The sequence below is a fragment of the Carex rostrata genome, chromosome 3 (assembly GCF_964058835.1).
Source record: "Carex rostrata chromosome 3, lpCarRost1.2, whole genome shotgun sequence".
Lineage (NCBI taxonomy): Eukaryota > Viridiplantae > Streptophyta > Magnoliopsida > Poales > Cyperaceae > Carex > Carex rostrata.
In genome coordinates, this window is record NC_135920.1 from 1,761,205 (window position 1) to 1,778,991 (window position 17,787).

A 17,787-nucleotide genomic window follows, 5' to 3' on the forward strand; every position below is an offset into this window, starting at 1 on the left:
TTAAAGGATTATGTCATTTTAGAGGCCAGGCCAAATTGGATTAGAGAGACTTAGTTTGGGCCAGGCTAAATTGCTCGGTCATGACCATCCGGCCCATTATAATTGCGTACATCCATGTCATTTGTAAATATTTTGAGCCTAGAGTGATGGCCCATAATATTGTTTAGTCGTCAACCCTTTTATTTATTTTTTCCCTTTTATCAGAGACCTGATCAAATAAAAATTATTTCTCCTCTTTTCTTTGCCTTTCCATCCTTCCTCTACCTCCTCCATAACAAGTTACAGAATAGAGCCGTACAAACACGTTGTGACTACTACACAATTACACAAAGATGTGGCTACGGGTGTTAACCGAACCGAACTAGGTAAATCAAAATTATAATTCAGTTTTAAAAAATAGAACTGAATCAAACCGATTTAGTATTGCAATCGAACCGAATCGATCTAAAGTTATTTCAGTTTTTAGGTTCAAACAGAAATATTTTAATTTTTTATTTAAAGTAATTGATTTATAATAAACCGAAGTATATTAAGAAATAAATCAAAGTATTTAAAGCAATTGATTAAGAAATAAACCGGAGCAGTCCGGACCAAATTCATAATATATAAAAATTCAGTTAGTTCGGTTATTTCAGTTTTGAAAATTTTCAAACCGAACCAAACCGAAATTATAATCGGCTTTGAGAAAAAACCGAACCATTTGGTCCAAATTAATTCAGTTCGGTTCAAAACCCAATGAACACCCCTGGATGCGGCACCCCTCAAGACTCGGACAACGAGAAACTATTTATTATCATTTATCAATACAAAGGACGGATAAATAATATATTGATTCAGGATCAATAGCCCTTGACCTTGCACGCAAAAGATCATTGTTGTCGCTACGCTTAATTTATAGCCTTTAGCTCACCAACAGCCATATTTTACTCTTCTCATTATAAATTTATTAGAAAAGGAACCCCAAGTTTAACTCAGAAACCAATCTGATTTTTTGGCTACTCTGTAGTCTGTAATGATCTGTGCGAATCGGTCTGATTCGAAATTTTTTGTCAAGCATGTGTATATGTTTTTCTTTATATATTGTTTTATTCAACGAGGCAGCATATATAATTAAGAATAGTTCGATCATCCATGTCAAAACATGTAAAAGTACCTGTAATAGAACTGCCAAGCATTGTCTGATTTTTCCTATTTTGTAATAGAACTGCCAAGCATTGTCTGAGTTTCTGCCTTCATTTGTACCACTTAGGGACCATGCATATATATATCCATGCCCAATCAGAACAGCAGTATCACAACTTCTACTTGCAAGTTGCAATTGGTCATTTCCTCTTTGCCACAACATGGCCTGGTACTTTAATTGTACATCGGCCGGGGCCCACTGGGCTGTGATTCAGAGATTATATTGTGTCAGAACTCTTCGGCTTGAAATTTTTTGGCGCAATATACAATTTTCTAACCATAGCCAACCCAGCTAGTCCTATGATATTCTCTGGTGTTATTACAAGCAGTATGTATTATTACAATCTTTATCCTCTCAGGTACCTGATTGAGAACAATTAGCAACGAACGGTCCAGATTCATCTCAGCCGGGCCAAACTTAATCCCGTGCCTATGGAAACTAAGGGGCCCGTTTTGAGATTCTTGCCAGGTAAACTAAAAGAACGGTTCAGATTTAATTATTGCGCCTCAGGTACCTGGAAGGATCCGAATTCGTATTATTATGAGGCGGAAAAACAAGCACATGGACATCAGATTAGAAAATTGGAATCATTTTTTGAGGGTGATGGATTGAAATGTGAGGCACCTACTTGCTTTTTTGCAAGCTCCATGGTCATGATGTCAGTATGTATCGTTGCAGCTGGTTTAAGCTTGGTGCTTGTGCATAGAACTAGGAGGGAATATTCATCCATTTATGGCTGTGGCCAGAGATGAGGAATGCTTAGTAAAGCGAATCCGTATCACCTCAGGTACCTGAGGGGCAAGTGGTGAATATGGACCGTTCATTTCACTTGGCACGAATCTCAAAGCAGACCCCCACAACCTCAACAGACACCGAATTGAGTTTGATATGGATGAAATTGATCTGGGCCGTCCACTTTTTTCAATTGCACCTCCGGTACCGGGGGACACAGACTCTATTAAAGCCTTGCCAATACAAACATAGACTGTGCATTAGTATACAATAAATGATGTTCATTGACAGACGCTAGCTGCAAAGGTGATTTCTCTCTCTCTCTGATCTCATCCCCATGGACAAGAGAGAGAGAGAGAGAGTTCTTTACAATGGCATTTTTTAGACCATTAGTCTGTATATGTGATTGTTAAGAGATGTATGTTTTGTAAATGATACAATACTTGTATAGTGAAATTTTTCTTGTTGATAAAATGTACAAAACTCTGATTGTTTTGGATTCAATATGTATATAAGTGCATGTTTTGTTTGTCTACATATCAAAATGATCTAAATATTTTTTTTTATTGTTTTGAGATCTATTTGTATAAATCAGGTTGTGTATATCTTTTTCATAAACTAATATGATATATGTCATCACAATTCTCTCATAATTGATATGTTTAATTTTTTCATCGGTATATATTGGTATAAATCATGTTGTGTATATACAAGGGCGGAGCTAGATCTTCAAACTATGGGGGTCAATCGTGAATAGGAGTCAATCATATAATTTTTTTTTTGATAGAAATGGAGGTCAATTTACAATTCACATACACCATTTTACTCTAATTTATATAGAAAATTACATATAAATACAAAAAAAAAATTTGAAAATAAATGGAGGCCAATTGACCCCCATATGTTGTTACTGTCTCCGCCTCTGTGTATGTGTGTGTATATATATGTTGCAGATAATGTTTACATAGGTATGTCACTCTCTCAACTGAAGATCACAACAAGACTTGCAAGAAAAATATGAAGAATTCAGTACCTCATACAAAGAATTATATTACCTAAACTTCACTCTTTATCCTTTTATTTAGCATTAAAGTGCATTCTTGTTTCACCTTTTTGTTTGATATTTTTTGAGCTGTGCATATAATGTTGAGAAAAGAACAAGCACACTATAGATGGTAATTCTTAACATACAAAGTGTACTGCTTATGTTAGTAATTGATGTTGTTTTTTTTTTGTTTTAATAATAATTTTAGTCTTAGAAGTCATAATTTAAACTAATGATAATGGTCGTGTAAAGGACCTTAAAGATCACTGGGGGTGGGACCCACATGTTAAAAGTTTACACATGGGGCATCTTCTGTAGTATTTAGGGTTAGGGCACTTTTTTGTGGGTGGTGGTTGTGAATTTTTATGTTTTTAATAATTTTATCTTTTTTCTTTTTATTTTATTTTCTGTTGGAAGGATATTCATGTAATTTCAGTCTAACCACGGGGGTTAATGCAGTTACTAGTCATGTACCTCGGTTAATCTAACCCTAGTGGGTAACCCACTCACCTATATTTCACATGCAACTTTAACCCAGGTTAAAAAGTCCCAAAAGGCTACATACTCTTACCGTAGTTATGTGGGACCCACATTGATGATGCCCCTGATTATTATTTTTTTTCTTTTTTGGAAATTACAATTTTATAAATGCAAAATTAGCATTAATTGAAGACGTTAGCTTTTTTGGTGTTGCTATAGGTACTTGTTAATTTGTACTCTTTATTGTGAAAACAATAACATGTAATCTCTGCTATTTTAAATTTAATTATTGAAATACTTTGAGATGCGGGTAAAGAAAAGTTTTTGAAAAGAGTTGTTTTGAGATTCGTTCACGAAAAAAATTCGACGGCCGGATTCGAAAAAGCAGGAATTTTAGAATCAATGTTTAGTCACGAAGGATTGCAGCATATTTATTTCCCTTATTGTTTATATGTCCTGGTACCGCTCCAATCCTTTTGGTACTTTACTTTTCTAATTGCATCTTCGCTTTCTTAATGTTCAAATAAGTACTGTAAAATGTTATTTTTAATTAACAATTTTAAAATTTCTAGAATTAAATACATGCTTCTCTTATATCAAAGATTGTAAAATGTTTTGTAAATAATTCTTATCAATGCAAAACAGTAGGGATGGCAGTTGCCTCCTTACCATAAAAAAAAAAAGATTGTAAAATGCATCCACCTAGCGATTTTGCTAATTTTTATATGGTATGGATAAATTTACAAAAACATGACTACCACTATATGAATTTTATTTTATAGAGCTACATGTACTTTTAATTTATCCCAAAATGAAAATGTATATATTATATTTCATTTTCGATATAAAGATGTTATTAAATCTATGTTTTTTTTTGTGTTTATATAGTTAGTGTCGAGATACATGATATATATGGCCAAAAAAATTACAACAAGGATAATATATTTTTTTTCTTTTTTGTCAAGGGTACCTTTTGAGACCTGCTAAAGGTACCTGTTATCTACCCAACAAATACAAAAATGTATTTTCATAATTGATGCATACAATATGTAATTACAAATTTATCCTTGCTTCATAAGAATCTAACATTTTAGGTAACCCCACTTGTTACCCAAGTGACAAGGATAGGTGGAATTAATTCACATAAAATTTATTGAATATTCCGTTATTAAGGAGGAATAAAGAAATGCTATTGGCTAATATTTAATTGCAATAAAGTTCAAAAAATTAATAAGTATTTAATAATGGCCTAATTTAACTAAAATGACAAGCCTACCCCTGGTTATGAAATTAACCCTAGTCAAGAATATAACCAAATAACAAAATATAAGGGCATGCTTAAAGTTAAGAAAAAATGATTAATTAAAGAATTTACAATACATTGTTGTGACCTACTCTTTTTCTACCCTTTTCCTCCACAAGCATTTTGGTATTTTGGAATATTAATTTTTTGGAGGGTCTGAGGGACTTTGACTCGGCTGAACAAAAAATTTCCCCAATTTCAAAAATATTTGGGGAAAAAATATTTGGGGATTTGTGCTTCGATCCAAAATTACTTGTTCCAGATCGATTTTCAAGTAATGGGTACTCTCTTATTCACTTTAATTAGTACTTTCTGTTTCCGTTACTAGCTTTTTTTTCAACTGACTTGGGTCTGGTTGCCGAGATCTAGGGTTTCTCAATTGAAAGCCCTAGGAGCTCGGAATTGGGAATTTTGACGCCTCGACCTTGTAGATCGGTTCGATTTGCCCTGATTGGCTTTCGTTCTGTTGATTTCTAACAGTGAGTTCCACTTTCTAGAGTTGCACTGTCATTTTGGGTAATTTGAGGTTTCCAAGTGATTTTAAGCAGTGGATCTCTTTTTCTGGATTCGTTAGTTAAGCAGTGGATCTCGTCTATGTTATTTTTTTGCATTTTATGTCTCATTAGTACTTGATCTCTGCTTCAGCTCGCTATTATTATCCATTTCCTGTCCAAATTGGCTCCGATCTTTCAAAATTAGGCATTAAAGCTGAATGAGTTTCGTTTACTGTAATTAGTATCGTAGCTTCAGTGAAGCTTTATTTCCTGCAGTGTAATGTAATCTAATTCCATTTAGCATGTTGTTTGATATTAGATGCATATTACTGATGCTCTAGGTATGGTAAATTATGTTTCTTGGTTGTATTAATCTACAATTTGCACCACTGCTTCAATGACCGAAATTAGAAATCTTAGTTTTAGATGTACTTCTAAATTAATGCCTCGATGTTACTACTGAAGCTGTAAGCTTTTTTAAAATTATAGTTGATACATGATATTCTTAAAATAAAAAAAAACTATATTTGGCAATTTATACCAATCTCTCGAGGTTTCCAGACATTCTTGGTAGTGTTTTGTCACTCCATGAACACTGCACTTCTAGAACAATCCTGATGTGGAATGTGTAAGGGGCATTCGGTTAAAAAGTTTCCGACAGTATTTTATCATAAGAAAACTTTAGTGTGTATCTATGCAATTTGATTCAAAGCACTGACATGCATGTCTTTGTCTTTTTCTCTTTTTTTTTTTTCAGTTTAATCGTAGCTGAAAATTTGTGCCAAACCAAAAGGAGATTCAGATTTAAATTTGAGAAATGGATGAAAATAATCGAGATGAAGCCCTTCGTGCAAAGGAAATTTCTGAGAGAAAACTCAACTCACGGGATTTAAAAGCTGCGAGAAAATTTGCATTGAAGGCTGAGAAGCTCTACCCTTCTCTTGACGGCATCCCCCAACTACTCTCGACCATAGAGGTTTACCAGGCATCAGAGAACCGATACGGTGGGGAGAGTGATTGGTATGGGGTGCTCGGCCTCACTGCTTTCTCTGATGAAGAGACTGTGAAGAAACAATACCGAAAACTTGCCTTACAACTTCATCCCGATAAAAACAAATCAGTCGGGGCAGAAGGTGCATTTAAACTCATTTCTGAAGCTTTGTCTGTTCTATCAGACACCTCCAGTAAGTCGATTTATGACCAAAAGCGCAAGTCCTATGGCAGTAGTACTCCTACCATTAATAACGGGGTTAGTTCTTCTTCCAGCACAAGGGCCCGAAAGAGAGCTGCTAGCAGTTCGGGTTCGGGTGGTTCGGCGCTCCGTACTGGTGTTGATACTTTCTGGACCTCATGCAACCGGTGTCGCATGCAATATGAATACTTGCGCATTTATTTGAATCACAATCTCCTGTGCCCTAATTGCCACAACGCTTTCATGGCCGTTGAAACTGGGTTCCCGTGTAATGGGGCGGGCTCCAATTCCAATTTCAGTTATTCTGGTACCAATTCCAATTCCAATTCCAATTCCAATTCCAGGAACTATGATTCATATGGAAATAATAACAGCTCCAGTTTCCAGTGGCAAAATAATCAGCAGCCCAAGTCAACTTCCAGTCGTGGTAGGAGGAAGCATGAAGAAACTACATATGGGTTTAATTATGATTATAATTATAATAACAGTAATAATACAAATAATTATAACTATAGTTATAGTTCGGGTGGGAGTGGAAACGTGTACACTCAGGAGAAACCTCCAAAGAAGCTGGGAAGGCCTCCAAAGAGGCGGCGGTATAGTTGTGGGGAAACAATTAATGGGTCGGAGAGGCAGGTCCCGGATCCTGAGAGACCAAATGGGTTTTTCCAAGCAGGAAATGAGAACAGTAGCAACAACAACAACAACAATTCTGGGGGTAATTACCCCAATACTTATAACTTTTCATCGCGTGTGCCTGCAAGAAGGAATAACTTTCGGGATATATCTCAAATTGACATCCGTGCGATGCTAATGGAGAAAACAAGAAATCTGGTTGTGAAAAAACTTGAGGAATGGCGAATTTCAAACTCAAATTCGAAAGAAAATGATGAAAGTACCCGTATGGAGGATGACACGAGTGATGGAAAGAACAATGGAGCTGTCGAGGTTACCCCTACAGACCAAAGAAAAGTGGTGAAGGTGGTACGGCAACCTCTCTCAATTGACGTGCCTGATCCTGATTTTTATGATTTCGACAAAGATCGTACTGAGAAGGCTTTTGATGGGGACCAGGTGTGGGCCACATATGACAGTGAAGATGGTATGCCCCGCTTGTATGCTATGGTACAGAAAATTATAACAAAAAAGCCCTTCACCATTCGCATGAGCTTTTTGAACTCCAAATCAAACTTGGAGCTGGGACCCATTAACTGGGTTGGATCAGGTTTCACTAAAACATGTGGTGATTTCCGGGTTGGGCGGTACCAAGTTACCGATACCGTGAATATTTTTTCTCACAGGGTTAAGTTTGAAAAGGGCCCGAGGGGAATCATCAAAATAGTCCCTCGGAAAGGTGAGACTTGGGCTGTGTACAAAAATTGGTCTCCTGAATGGAATGAGCTAACGCCAGAAGATGCCATTTATAAATATGAAATCGTGGAGATTGTGACAGATTATGATGGGGACAAAGGTGTGGAGGTGGTGCCTATGGTTAAGGTTGCAGGTTTCAAGGCGGTTTTTCACCGACACATGGACCCAAATGAGGTCAGGAGGATTCCAAGGGAGGAAATGTTTCGCTTCTCCCATGGTATCCCCTCACGTCTCCTAACCGGAGAGGAAGCAGCTAATTCACCAAAGGGTTGCCATGAGTTGGATCCTGCGGCCACACCAGTAGATCTCTTGCAAATAATCAGTGACGATGTAGCAGTGGAGAGTGCAGATTAGTGCAGAAGAGTTGCTCGGTAAAGTGTAAGGGTTGACCTCTCATGGTTCTATCTAACCGTGATTTTATTTTTATTTTTATTTTTATTTTTTATTTTATATTGGATATGGGAGATGGCTTTAGAGTAGAGAATTAGTGCTAGAGCCTATACTCTATTTATGTATCTTAAAGTTAAGAACCCAATTTACTTTTTTTACTTCTGTTTTTTCTTATTTTACTTTTTAGAGTTTAATCTGTTTGTTGTAACTTTTTATGTGCCAATAGCGAACTAAATTTGTATTGTTGAAAAAATTGGGAGCCGGACTAAGTTGTGTATGGCTTCTCATGAGCTTCGTAATATGCACTATTTGATTTTAGCTATTTTAAGAATGTTGCATGTAAATATTTAGTCTACTTATTTTTCTCATACAGTTTGAAGTACACTGCTTTAAACGTTGATCTGATATCATTTACTGTCATACTGGTATTATTTTTTTTCTTTTTATTTGTTTTCTTTCATTTTATCATACAAGAAACATTTACAATAACAGAAGAGTCAAATGATATGATGTGCCTGTACCACTAAATATGTACCACATATAATTGAATGGTTATAAATTTATGATCTATCTATCAATAATAGAACAGTTAAATATAATTGGGTTTGGCAATTAAAAAATCTTAGCATCTGACATGCATAGTACCATCCTTTGAATCAAGAAAACTTAACTAATCATAATCAATCATAGAAGATTAGTCTGTTTTAGAAAACCATTAAGAGGTAAAGAAGCAGAAAAATAAAATTATCAATTACAAGCTCAGCCTCAATAGCAAGCAAATATTTGATTTGTCTTAATCCAAAAATGAAAAACACAGACAGTTAATTCGAGATCAGCAACACCAAATCCAACCATGCTAGATCAACATAAATTTGGTTTATCGTAAAGCTATGAAAGTGAGACTGTCTCATGTTCATGCACCATCGGCAAGTGTCCTCTTTGATGTGCTGATGTAAAGAACTGCATCCATTAAGACAACACATAAGAAAGCAAGCGTTAGAAACCAAATCTACAGTCTTCTAAAACGATAACTATCATCAATTTACCATTTTGAAAGACAAAATATCTATGAAATCCTCCAAAATACAAATTCCATCAAAATGCCCTCAGTCTCAGTCTTCTTGAAAAAAAGGAATACAATCAAGGAATAATTAGGTGCACTTTGGTTACTGAAGGGCAAGAATTTCACAGAATTCATTCTTTTAGGGCTAAATTTCATATTTTGATATGCAAGGATAAATTTGAAGATTAAACTTGCACATCATCCAAGCCTGACTAGATAATTACATTGATAGCAAACTAGACCATTGCCATTGTTCCTAGCAAACCGTAAATACCATCAATGACATATTTTGCAACTATAACGCAGCCCACATCAAGGATGGATAAAGCAGGAGTAACTAAATTGTGCCTAAACTTACCCACATCTAGCCAACCAAACCTAACATTTCAAGTCCATTTTTTTTAGAAAACTCCAGATTACCCTGGCTTTATTTAGTCATAATTTATGCTTGTGAGAAACTAGAAACTAGCTCGTAAACATGTGGGATGTAACCCTCCAACCCAACTGGGGGGGGGGGGGGGATTATTCACAAATAATGCTAAAAATTTGTTTGATCTTAATTGCAGAATTCGAAAGGACGTTTTGCAGTTATTAGCAACTGTCAATAAAATAAGGGAATGTAATTTGTAAAATAAAAAAAATGTACCGTTGTTTCCTCTGATAAAAGCATCTCCATATTTGTTTTTCAGCTGGCCGTTTACATACTCCTCTGTCTGCTCCATTGCTATGTTCATATATCCATCTAAACACGCCAAAATACCTATATTTGTAAACGTTAGCTACCAATTTTTTGGTAAACTAATGACTTTTCAGACATACACTTATATAAGGAAGCTACTAGGGTTTCTTGGCAGATGTCCAAAACAATATTCAAATGTTCAGTTAAGACTCAAAAGTAACACAGCCATGCACTAAAGCCTTGATTCTTTTCAAACATACACTTATACAAGCAAGCTACTAGGGTTTATTGGCAGATGTCCAAAACAACATTCAAATGTTCAGTTAAGACTCTAAAGTAACACAGCCGTGCACTAAAGCCTTGATCCAACCCTAATTGAGTCCAATTAACCTTCAAATAAGTAATATTTATAACTCGTACAATGTATGACCATCCTCAGCAAGGAAACATAGAAGGGTAAATTGACACCTGTTACTCTATGGTTGAAGGTATTGACTATTGAAAACCTCAACCTATACAAGGATTAGAGGAAAGTTGAAGTGGTTCTGAGTCTAAACAACAGTCTCAACCGAGTAGAAGAACCGAGAGAGAAATTAAAATTAAAAGCTTTGCAATAAGCTTTTAGAAAAGGTTAAGCAACTCAATTTCAATTTAAGCAACTTGAAGAGAAATTCAAACTGATCCAAGGCCACTTTGCGGTATAAAGAAAAATGAATCAAGGCATTAGAAGCATAAATGCTACTCAAGAGACAGATCCTAGCGCAAAGGATGGTTCAAAGCTCAAACTGAGACATGTAAGAGAATCCATAACTTAAATTGACAAACTCTCAGTAGAAAAATGAAAGAATCCTCTTCTAAATACAAATCTTCATTATAACTGGAGCGAAAAGCCAAACACCAGTAGCAGAATAACAAAGCAATAGAAAGGGAGACGGGAGGGGAGGGGGAGAAACCTCGATAGTCGACGCCGGAGTTAAGCTTGACGACCACGGGGCGACCTCTGATCGATTTGAGGAAGTCAGCCGGCGTCTTCACCGAGCCTCCGCCTCCGACACCGCCTCCCTTTTCTCCGCCGCCAGTGCTCCCCTTCTCTCCTCCAGTGCTCATTTCTCTCTCTGTCTAAAGTTGGAAATGGCGTGGGGTTTTGCACTTGCTACTCGATTCCGTTTCTTTTGTCGATTGCAGATCCTTTTTCGGATTCGGGTTTATAATATTGGTTCAATCCGTTTGGAATCTTGCATTTGTCGGGCGAATTGCGGGGCTCCGGTAGGTTTAGACAGAAAACCCGATTGTTCTTCAAATTCTTCCTTTTTTTTATTTTTGGCGTTGGATTGGTGTTGATTAGGGACACAAACCCGGATCCGAATCTGCTGAAATCCGAGGTCACAACTGTTCATCCTGAAATCCCTGCAATCCGAATCCAGCCGTCGAACTGTTTCGAGATACGTGCAAGGAAAAACCAGCTGTTTCGAAATGCGTTCTCGAAAAAATTCAATGACTGGATTTCGAATTGCAGGAATTTCAGGATCAACAATACCCGATTTCAGAATTTCAGCTGATTTATTTCCCACAAACCCAGTGTTGTACAAATTTGATGCAGATGAACGCCTTGGATTCCTAATTTAAGTATATAACCCACTTTAGTTATCATCAATGGTTTAAATAGCGTTTATCGCGAAATAGCATACGGGTAAAAAAAGCTATGGCGCTATGCTCAAATAGCGGCGCTATAGCGCGGAATAGCGCGCTATAGCGGCGCTATTTGGGCATAGCGCCATAGCTTTTTTGGTCGGAAAACGCTATAGCGGCGCTATAGCGCCGCTATAGCGCGCTATTTAAAACACTGGTTATCATTATCAATTATCAAAGATTAAAATAAAAAAGGAAAAAATAATAAGTTGCAACCTGTCACTGTCACAAACTGCAGAGATTGTCAAATCCCTCGTTTTACAAATTCTCCTTTGTTTTAATTCCTCGTTGTACTTCGTCTCAGGTGCAAATGGATCTGAAAACATATTGTACAGTTTGATATTTCGAAGATAATAACTTGCAAGTTTCTTGTAAAATAGGCTGCTGCATTTACCTCACAACTTCCTAAACTCTTTTAAGATAAATAATGTTACAAAATTCGGCCTTTTCTCGGAACTAAGGTGGAAATGGCTGGAATAATGAGCCTCAATTCTTTTTTTTTTTCTGTATTACAAGCTGGTTCAATCTATTTATTTCTCAGTTTGATATTTTTAAAAATTGATTAAACCAGCTTTATCATCAAACGATAAAAAAAAGTGATAGTAAGCCAAGCAGTGTTTCTATTTGCACTATTTGGACTGTTTCTCCCAAAAACACTCATTCTCAAGCCTTTTTTTTTTTTTATGAGAAGCCCGTAGGCCGTAGGCACTTTTCATTGAAATCAAAGTTTGCAATTACACAATGAATGTAAACAACAGTTGCTGCTAATGTAAAAGGCAGAAAGTGTAAATAAACTGGACAGGAAAATCCTAAATTACATTCTGCTTCCAATAAACTAATTCTAAATCAGTTATCTGAGAGAGTAGTTCCTGTCTAATTCTGGCGCAATTCCTAGCTCCAGCATGATTGCTGTGCTAAGTGTATGAGTGTACCAGAATGCAGAACCAACCTGGTAACATGTTCGAGGTCTATTTCATTCCTTTATTATTACGGTAACTACCAACACAATAAAATTAGATTTCAGATCAGCAATTCAAATGCCAAGACTACCAAGTACCAATTATTACCTCTATCACATAAAACAGCACATAATACATATTAGCACATTACATAGCCGCGACAGATAATTATTCTGAAGACAAAGATCAAACAGCGAAAACCCTACCATCAAATGTTCCACGAAATGCTAGCTAATTACCTTACCTTCTAAGGAGAAAAATAAACAACACATGAGAAAAAGCCCTAATTTTAAAAGTGTCTAATACACAGTCCGGCCATCTCCGTCAAGGATCATGTCCTTGAACGCCCCTCCACTCGGTATCATCGGCAAGACATGCTCTTGGTGTGGCACAACCACATCCAGCAGGTAAGGACCTGGTGTATGCAACATTTTCCTTATGGCTTCCCGCACCTCACTCTTCCTTGTAACCCGTGCCGCAGGCACACCGAAACCCTCGGCTATCTTGACAAAATCAGGATATATCTGCTCCTCGTTAGCCGGATTGCCTAAGTAGGTGTGTGCACGGTTGGCCTTGTAAAACCGATCCTCCCATTGTACCACCATGCCCAAGTGCTGGTTGTTTAATATCATGGCCTTAACGGGTAGGTTCTCGATCTTTATCATGGCAAGCTCTTGGATGTTCATGAGAAAGGAACCGTCACCGTCTATGTCCACAACAGTAACACCCGGGTTGCCAACTGCAGCCCCAGCAGCTGCAGGTAACCCGAAACCCATTGCACCCAAACCCGCACTGGTAAGCCACTGACGAGGTCTATTATAGTTGTAATACTGTGCAGCCCACATTTGGTGCTGACCCACACCTGTGCTTATAATCGCCTCTCCCTTGGTCAATTCATCAAGTACTCGGATGGCATACTGAGGCGGGATCTCCTCTCCAAAAGTTTTGAAGCTTAAAGGGTATGCTTTCTTTTGCTCATCCAGTTCGGCTCTCCAACTAGAGAAATCCAGTTTGTGGTGCAGCCTAGTTGACTCCAGGATTTCATTCATGCCTTGCAAAGCAGATTTGATATCTGCGCAGATCGACACATGTGGTTGTTTATTCTTGCCGATTTCTGCTGGGTCGATATCTATGTGCACAATCTTGGAGCGACTAGCAAATGCCTCGAGCTTTCCAGTAACCCGATCATCAAACCTCACCCCAAAGGCCAACAACAGATCTGCTTTGTCTACTGCATAATTTGCATATACAGTGCCATGCATACCCAACATGCGTAGGGACAGCTCATCATTGCTCGGGTAATTACCAAGACCCATCAAGGTGGTAGTAACAGGTATACCCGTTAGCTCCACAAATCGTTTCAATTCTGTGCCCGAGTTGGCACATCCACCTCCAACGTACAAAACCGGGCGCTTTGATTCAGAAACAAGACGGGTTATTTGATCAAGCAGGTGATGTGCAGGTTCCTTCGGGAGGCGAGAGGTGTACCCCGGGAGGCGCATTGGTGTGTCCCACACTGGAACAGCCAGCTGTTGTTGAATGTCCTTTGGGATGTCAACCAAAACAGGCCCCGGCCGGCCTGTAGTGGCCAGGAAAAAGGCCTCTTTGATGATGCGAGGTATGTCATCTACATCTAGTACAAGATAGTTATGTTTTGTTATGGAACGAGTCACTTCAACAATCGGGGTTTCTTGGAAGGCATCTGTGCCAATCATGCGACGAGGGACCTGTAACAGAGACACAGAAGCTGGACTTACTAATAATAATATAATCAAATCCAAGAAATACTATCTGGAAGACAATAAAGTCCAAGCTATCAACAAGGTGCTTTATACTTAGATTTTTCTTTTGATAATAGCATAACTTCTTTCCGTTGACTGATTCATCTCTCGATCTAAATACTTATTAATAATAGTATAACTTCTTTCTATTGACTGATTCATCTTTTGATCTAAATATTTACTGATAAACTATTATATGCAGCATTTTTCTATCAACAAGGTGCTTTATGCCCTAGGTTCATCTGACATAACTTTGGCGACCCCTTGGCTATCTATTATGGTCCTTATCACCCTTCTTTTTTTAACCATATATCGTTACAATTATTTCTTAATACCGTATAATACTTTCCGTTTAGTTAGTATTATTTTGCTAATGTGAGTTGATGTTCTTACATGGAGGAATTAAACTAAATTAAAAAAAAAAAGCATCCCAGATTGAACTTGGATTTTTTTCTCATAAAAATGGATGTTGGTATGATCAACAAGGTAATTAGTTTGGGAAACATATGTTATGTATGAATATTAAAGAATTAATGTGTACTTGAATTGCCTCCTGAAAATAGAAAGATTTTTGCTACTTCCAAACTTATTATATTGGTAAAAGATTTGAATCTAGTATTTAAGTGTATACAAGTACCAGTCACAAAATATAGGGATGTCACCCATTTGAAGATAGTATATAGTTAGTTGGCAACTAATTTTGGAATACATTTAACTTTACAATGACAGAGACCACAGCCACTTTAAGCAATTCCCACATGTAACAAGGAATCAAAAAAAGCTTAAGTGTATTTATTTATATTTAATTTAATAACAAAGGTTAAAAGGAAATTGATAAGAATAAGTTAGAATTTAAATAAAAAAGAATCAATGACAAATGCCCGCCTTATTCATTTAATTATGCCTTTACTTTTACTGCTATTAGACCCAGTTACATGACCAGATATGTTCAGATTTCATTTCCTTAAACACCAGTTAACAAAATGCACAGCAAATATTAAGGTTTCTGTCAAAAGATTACAATTAGTGAAAATTGAACCTTAAGTTTCAATTCAATTTTTAAATTGTTTCCCAGTAACACCCCGATTTAATCAGATTTCATCTATTAATTTCGTTGCTTTGACTAAATATAAGCAAAATAAAAAACTCAGAAAGAAATATTGCCAGCAAAGCTTGTAATTTTTAGGGACAAACATATCCCCAAGTGCATTCTGAATTTGACTTTTTTGTCGAATCATCTATTCAATTTGAAATTTTAACTTTTTAAAGGATTCTTACCACCCAAATAATCAGTTAAAATTTAAAGAATAAAAACAAGCAATAAGACCTGTCCAGTAATTGCCACCATAGGCACTGAATCAAGTAATGCATCTGCAAGAGCCGACACAAGATTTGTTGCCCCTGGACCCGACGTAGCCACACATACGCCAGCCTTCCCAGTGGAGCGCGCGTATCCCGAGGCAGCGAACGACTCCCCCTGTTCATGCCTCAATAGGTGATTCTCTATAACCGGAGACCTCGTCAGGGCTTGGTGGATTTCCATGGAGGCCCCGCCTGGGTACGCAAAAACATCAATCACACCTTCTCTCTCGAGGGCCTCGACCAGTATATCAGCACCTTTCCGGGGATCGGTTGGGGAAAGATTGCGAATCTGACGCTGAGGTGGAGCAGTTAGAGTGGTTGTGGTGGTAGCGGGGCTGGCGGCGTGGAGTGAGAGAGAGGGTTTGGAGTATTTGGACAAGAAAATGGGGGTGCGTATGGGAGGAGTGAAACGACGGACGGAAGGAGTGGAGATGGAGGAGGTGGCGGCGCTGGTGGAGAGAGAGGAAGCCATAGACAGGGACTGGAGACGAAGGACAGCGATCGATAGAGAGAGGGTGGGAAAAAATTGAGGGGTTTATAAGGTGTGCGGCGCGGGTGAGTGGTGACCATGAATGGTATGAACTGAAAAAAGAGTTCTCTCCGTTTAATGTGTCCAGTCGTCATCCATTCTAATTGCTTGGCGGTACCAGCAAGGCACCCTTATTTGTACAGATTGGAAAGATGGTCATCAGTTATGATAAATTACTTATTCTATATAATTATACATTTATAAGATCAAAATTCATTAACAACCTTCAAAATAATTTACAAGATATCCAATAATTAACAACCTTCAAAATCATAAATTTTAACACGGTCTTTTATTTACCATTAATCATAAATATTAAACCGAAATTTTTATTAATATTAAATAAAACAAAAAATTAACAATTTGTACCCATTTTGAAAAAAATTACAAATCTGCCCAAACTGGAGAATTATTCTTCATATTCAAGCTTTCTTTCCGGAAAATAATTCTTCAATTCCAAGCATTCATTCTCCAGAGAATTATTCTCCGGTTCTACGAATCTGGAAAATAATTTTCTAGATTTAGACTTTTCTTGAGATTTTTTTTTAATTTTCTTTTGAATTGTTTGTTTTTGTAGTTATTACTATTGCATATCAATTATTCAAACAAATTTCATGTTTAATATGGTTTGAATGTATTATATTTTAATTTGCTTGAAATTATTTATTCTAATTGTATTTTTTAGAAGTTTTAATTGCTTTGTTTAGTTATGTGAAATTTTATTTGACAGTTATTTTTTACAAATATGTTGCCAAATGGGAAGTTACAATATTGAAATTCAAATTATTTGAACATAAAAATTATAGTTAAAATTACTAAATAAAAACCTAAAATATCACTACAGATTAAACTTACAATATCTCAAGCAGGCAGAATGTTCCAACCTTGGCATAAAAAATAAAAATATTAAATAAAAACTGAATTTGTCACTACTACAAATTCAAATTACAACAACATAAAATTAAGAAACATCAACGTTGGCATATGTTTGAAGAAGATCCCTTGCTACTCTTCTTGAGAAAGATGTTCTTGCTTATGCTTATCTTGTTGCTTTCTCTACATTACAAGTAAAACATATATAAATTAATTAGTATTCGTTAAAGAGAGAACCAATAAAATTAGTATATGTAAATAATTAAATATGCATTTTACCTGCTGCATTTCTCAATGGTCTCACGATGAGTCTGGTGTCCGAGACTCTGACCTTGTATACAATCAATTTTCATCAATATGCGGTTGTGTTGTCTCCTTCCCTTTTCAATCAATTTCCGGAAATAGAACTAATGAAAAATAATCTATTTTCTAAAAAATCATTTTCCTAAAATTAAAATAATGACAAAAAATATTTTTCCAAAAAATAGATTTTATAAAACAAAACTCTTTTTTTGGAAAATTATTTTCGGGAAAGAGAATGCTTGAAACCGGAGAATTAATCTCCATAAGAATGCCTGAATTCAGAGAATAATTCTCCGGTATGAACATATTTGAAATATTAAACATTTTATACATAGCCTAAATGCATTGGCTTTTTTATG

The 17,787-nt window shown here is 36.5% G+C and overlaps 3 protein-coding genes across 4 annotated transcripts; 1 reads left to right on the plus strand and 2 right to left on the minus strand.

Moving 5' to 3' along the window:
* Positions 1-4,820: 4,820 nt before the first annotated feature.
* Positions 4,821-8,491, plus strand: LOC144552171 (uncharacterized). Of its 2 annotated transcripts, none has more exons than XM_078300298.1 (2): positions 4,821-5,024; positions 5,995-8,491. In XM_078300298.1, the coding sequence occupies exon 2, from the start codon at positions 6,055-6,057 to the stop codon at positions 8,152-8,154; it is 2,100 nt and encodes a 699-aa protein (XP_078156424.1). In that variant the 5' UTR covers positions 4,821-5,024; positions 5,995-6,054; the 3' UTR covers positions 8,155-8,491. The 2 variants fall into 2 exon arrangements, with proteins under 2 accessions (XP_078156424.1, XP_078156425.1); XM_078300299.1 differs by having other exon boundaries at positions 4,821-5,017.
* Positions 8,492-8,887: 396 nt separating this feature from the next.
* Positions 8,888-11,104, minus strand: LOC144552175 (uncharacterized). Its single transcript, XM_078300304.1, has 3 exons — positions 10,886-11,104; positions 9,900-10,013; positions 8,888-9,150 (listed from the first exon to the last, which is right to left on the minus strand). Exons 1-3 carry the CDS (start codon positions 11,037-11,039, stop codon positions 9,104-9,106), a joined length of 315 nt encoding a protein of 104 aa, XP_078156430.1. The 5' UTR covers positions 11,040-11,104; the 3' UTR covers positions 8,888-9,103.
* Positions 11,105-12,665: 1,561 nt separating this feature from the next.
* Positions 12,666-16,259, minus strand: CSR1 (chlorsulfuron/imidazolinone resistant 1). Its single transcript, XM_078300301.1, has 2 exons — positions 15,689-16,259; positions 12,666-14,307 (listed from the first exon to the last, which is right to left on the minus strand). The coding sequence occupies exons 1-2, from the start codon at positions 16,193-16,195 to the stop codon at positions 12,880-12,882; spliced, it is 1,935 nt and encodes a 644-aa protein (XP_078156427.1). The 5' UTR covers positions 16,196-16,259; the 3' UTR covers positions 12,666-12,879.
* Between the last annotated feature and the right edge of the window lie 1,528 nt (positions 16,260-17,787).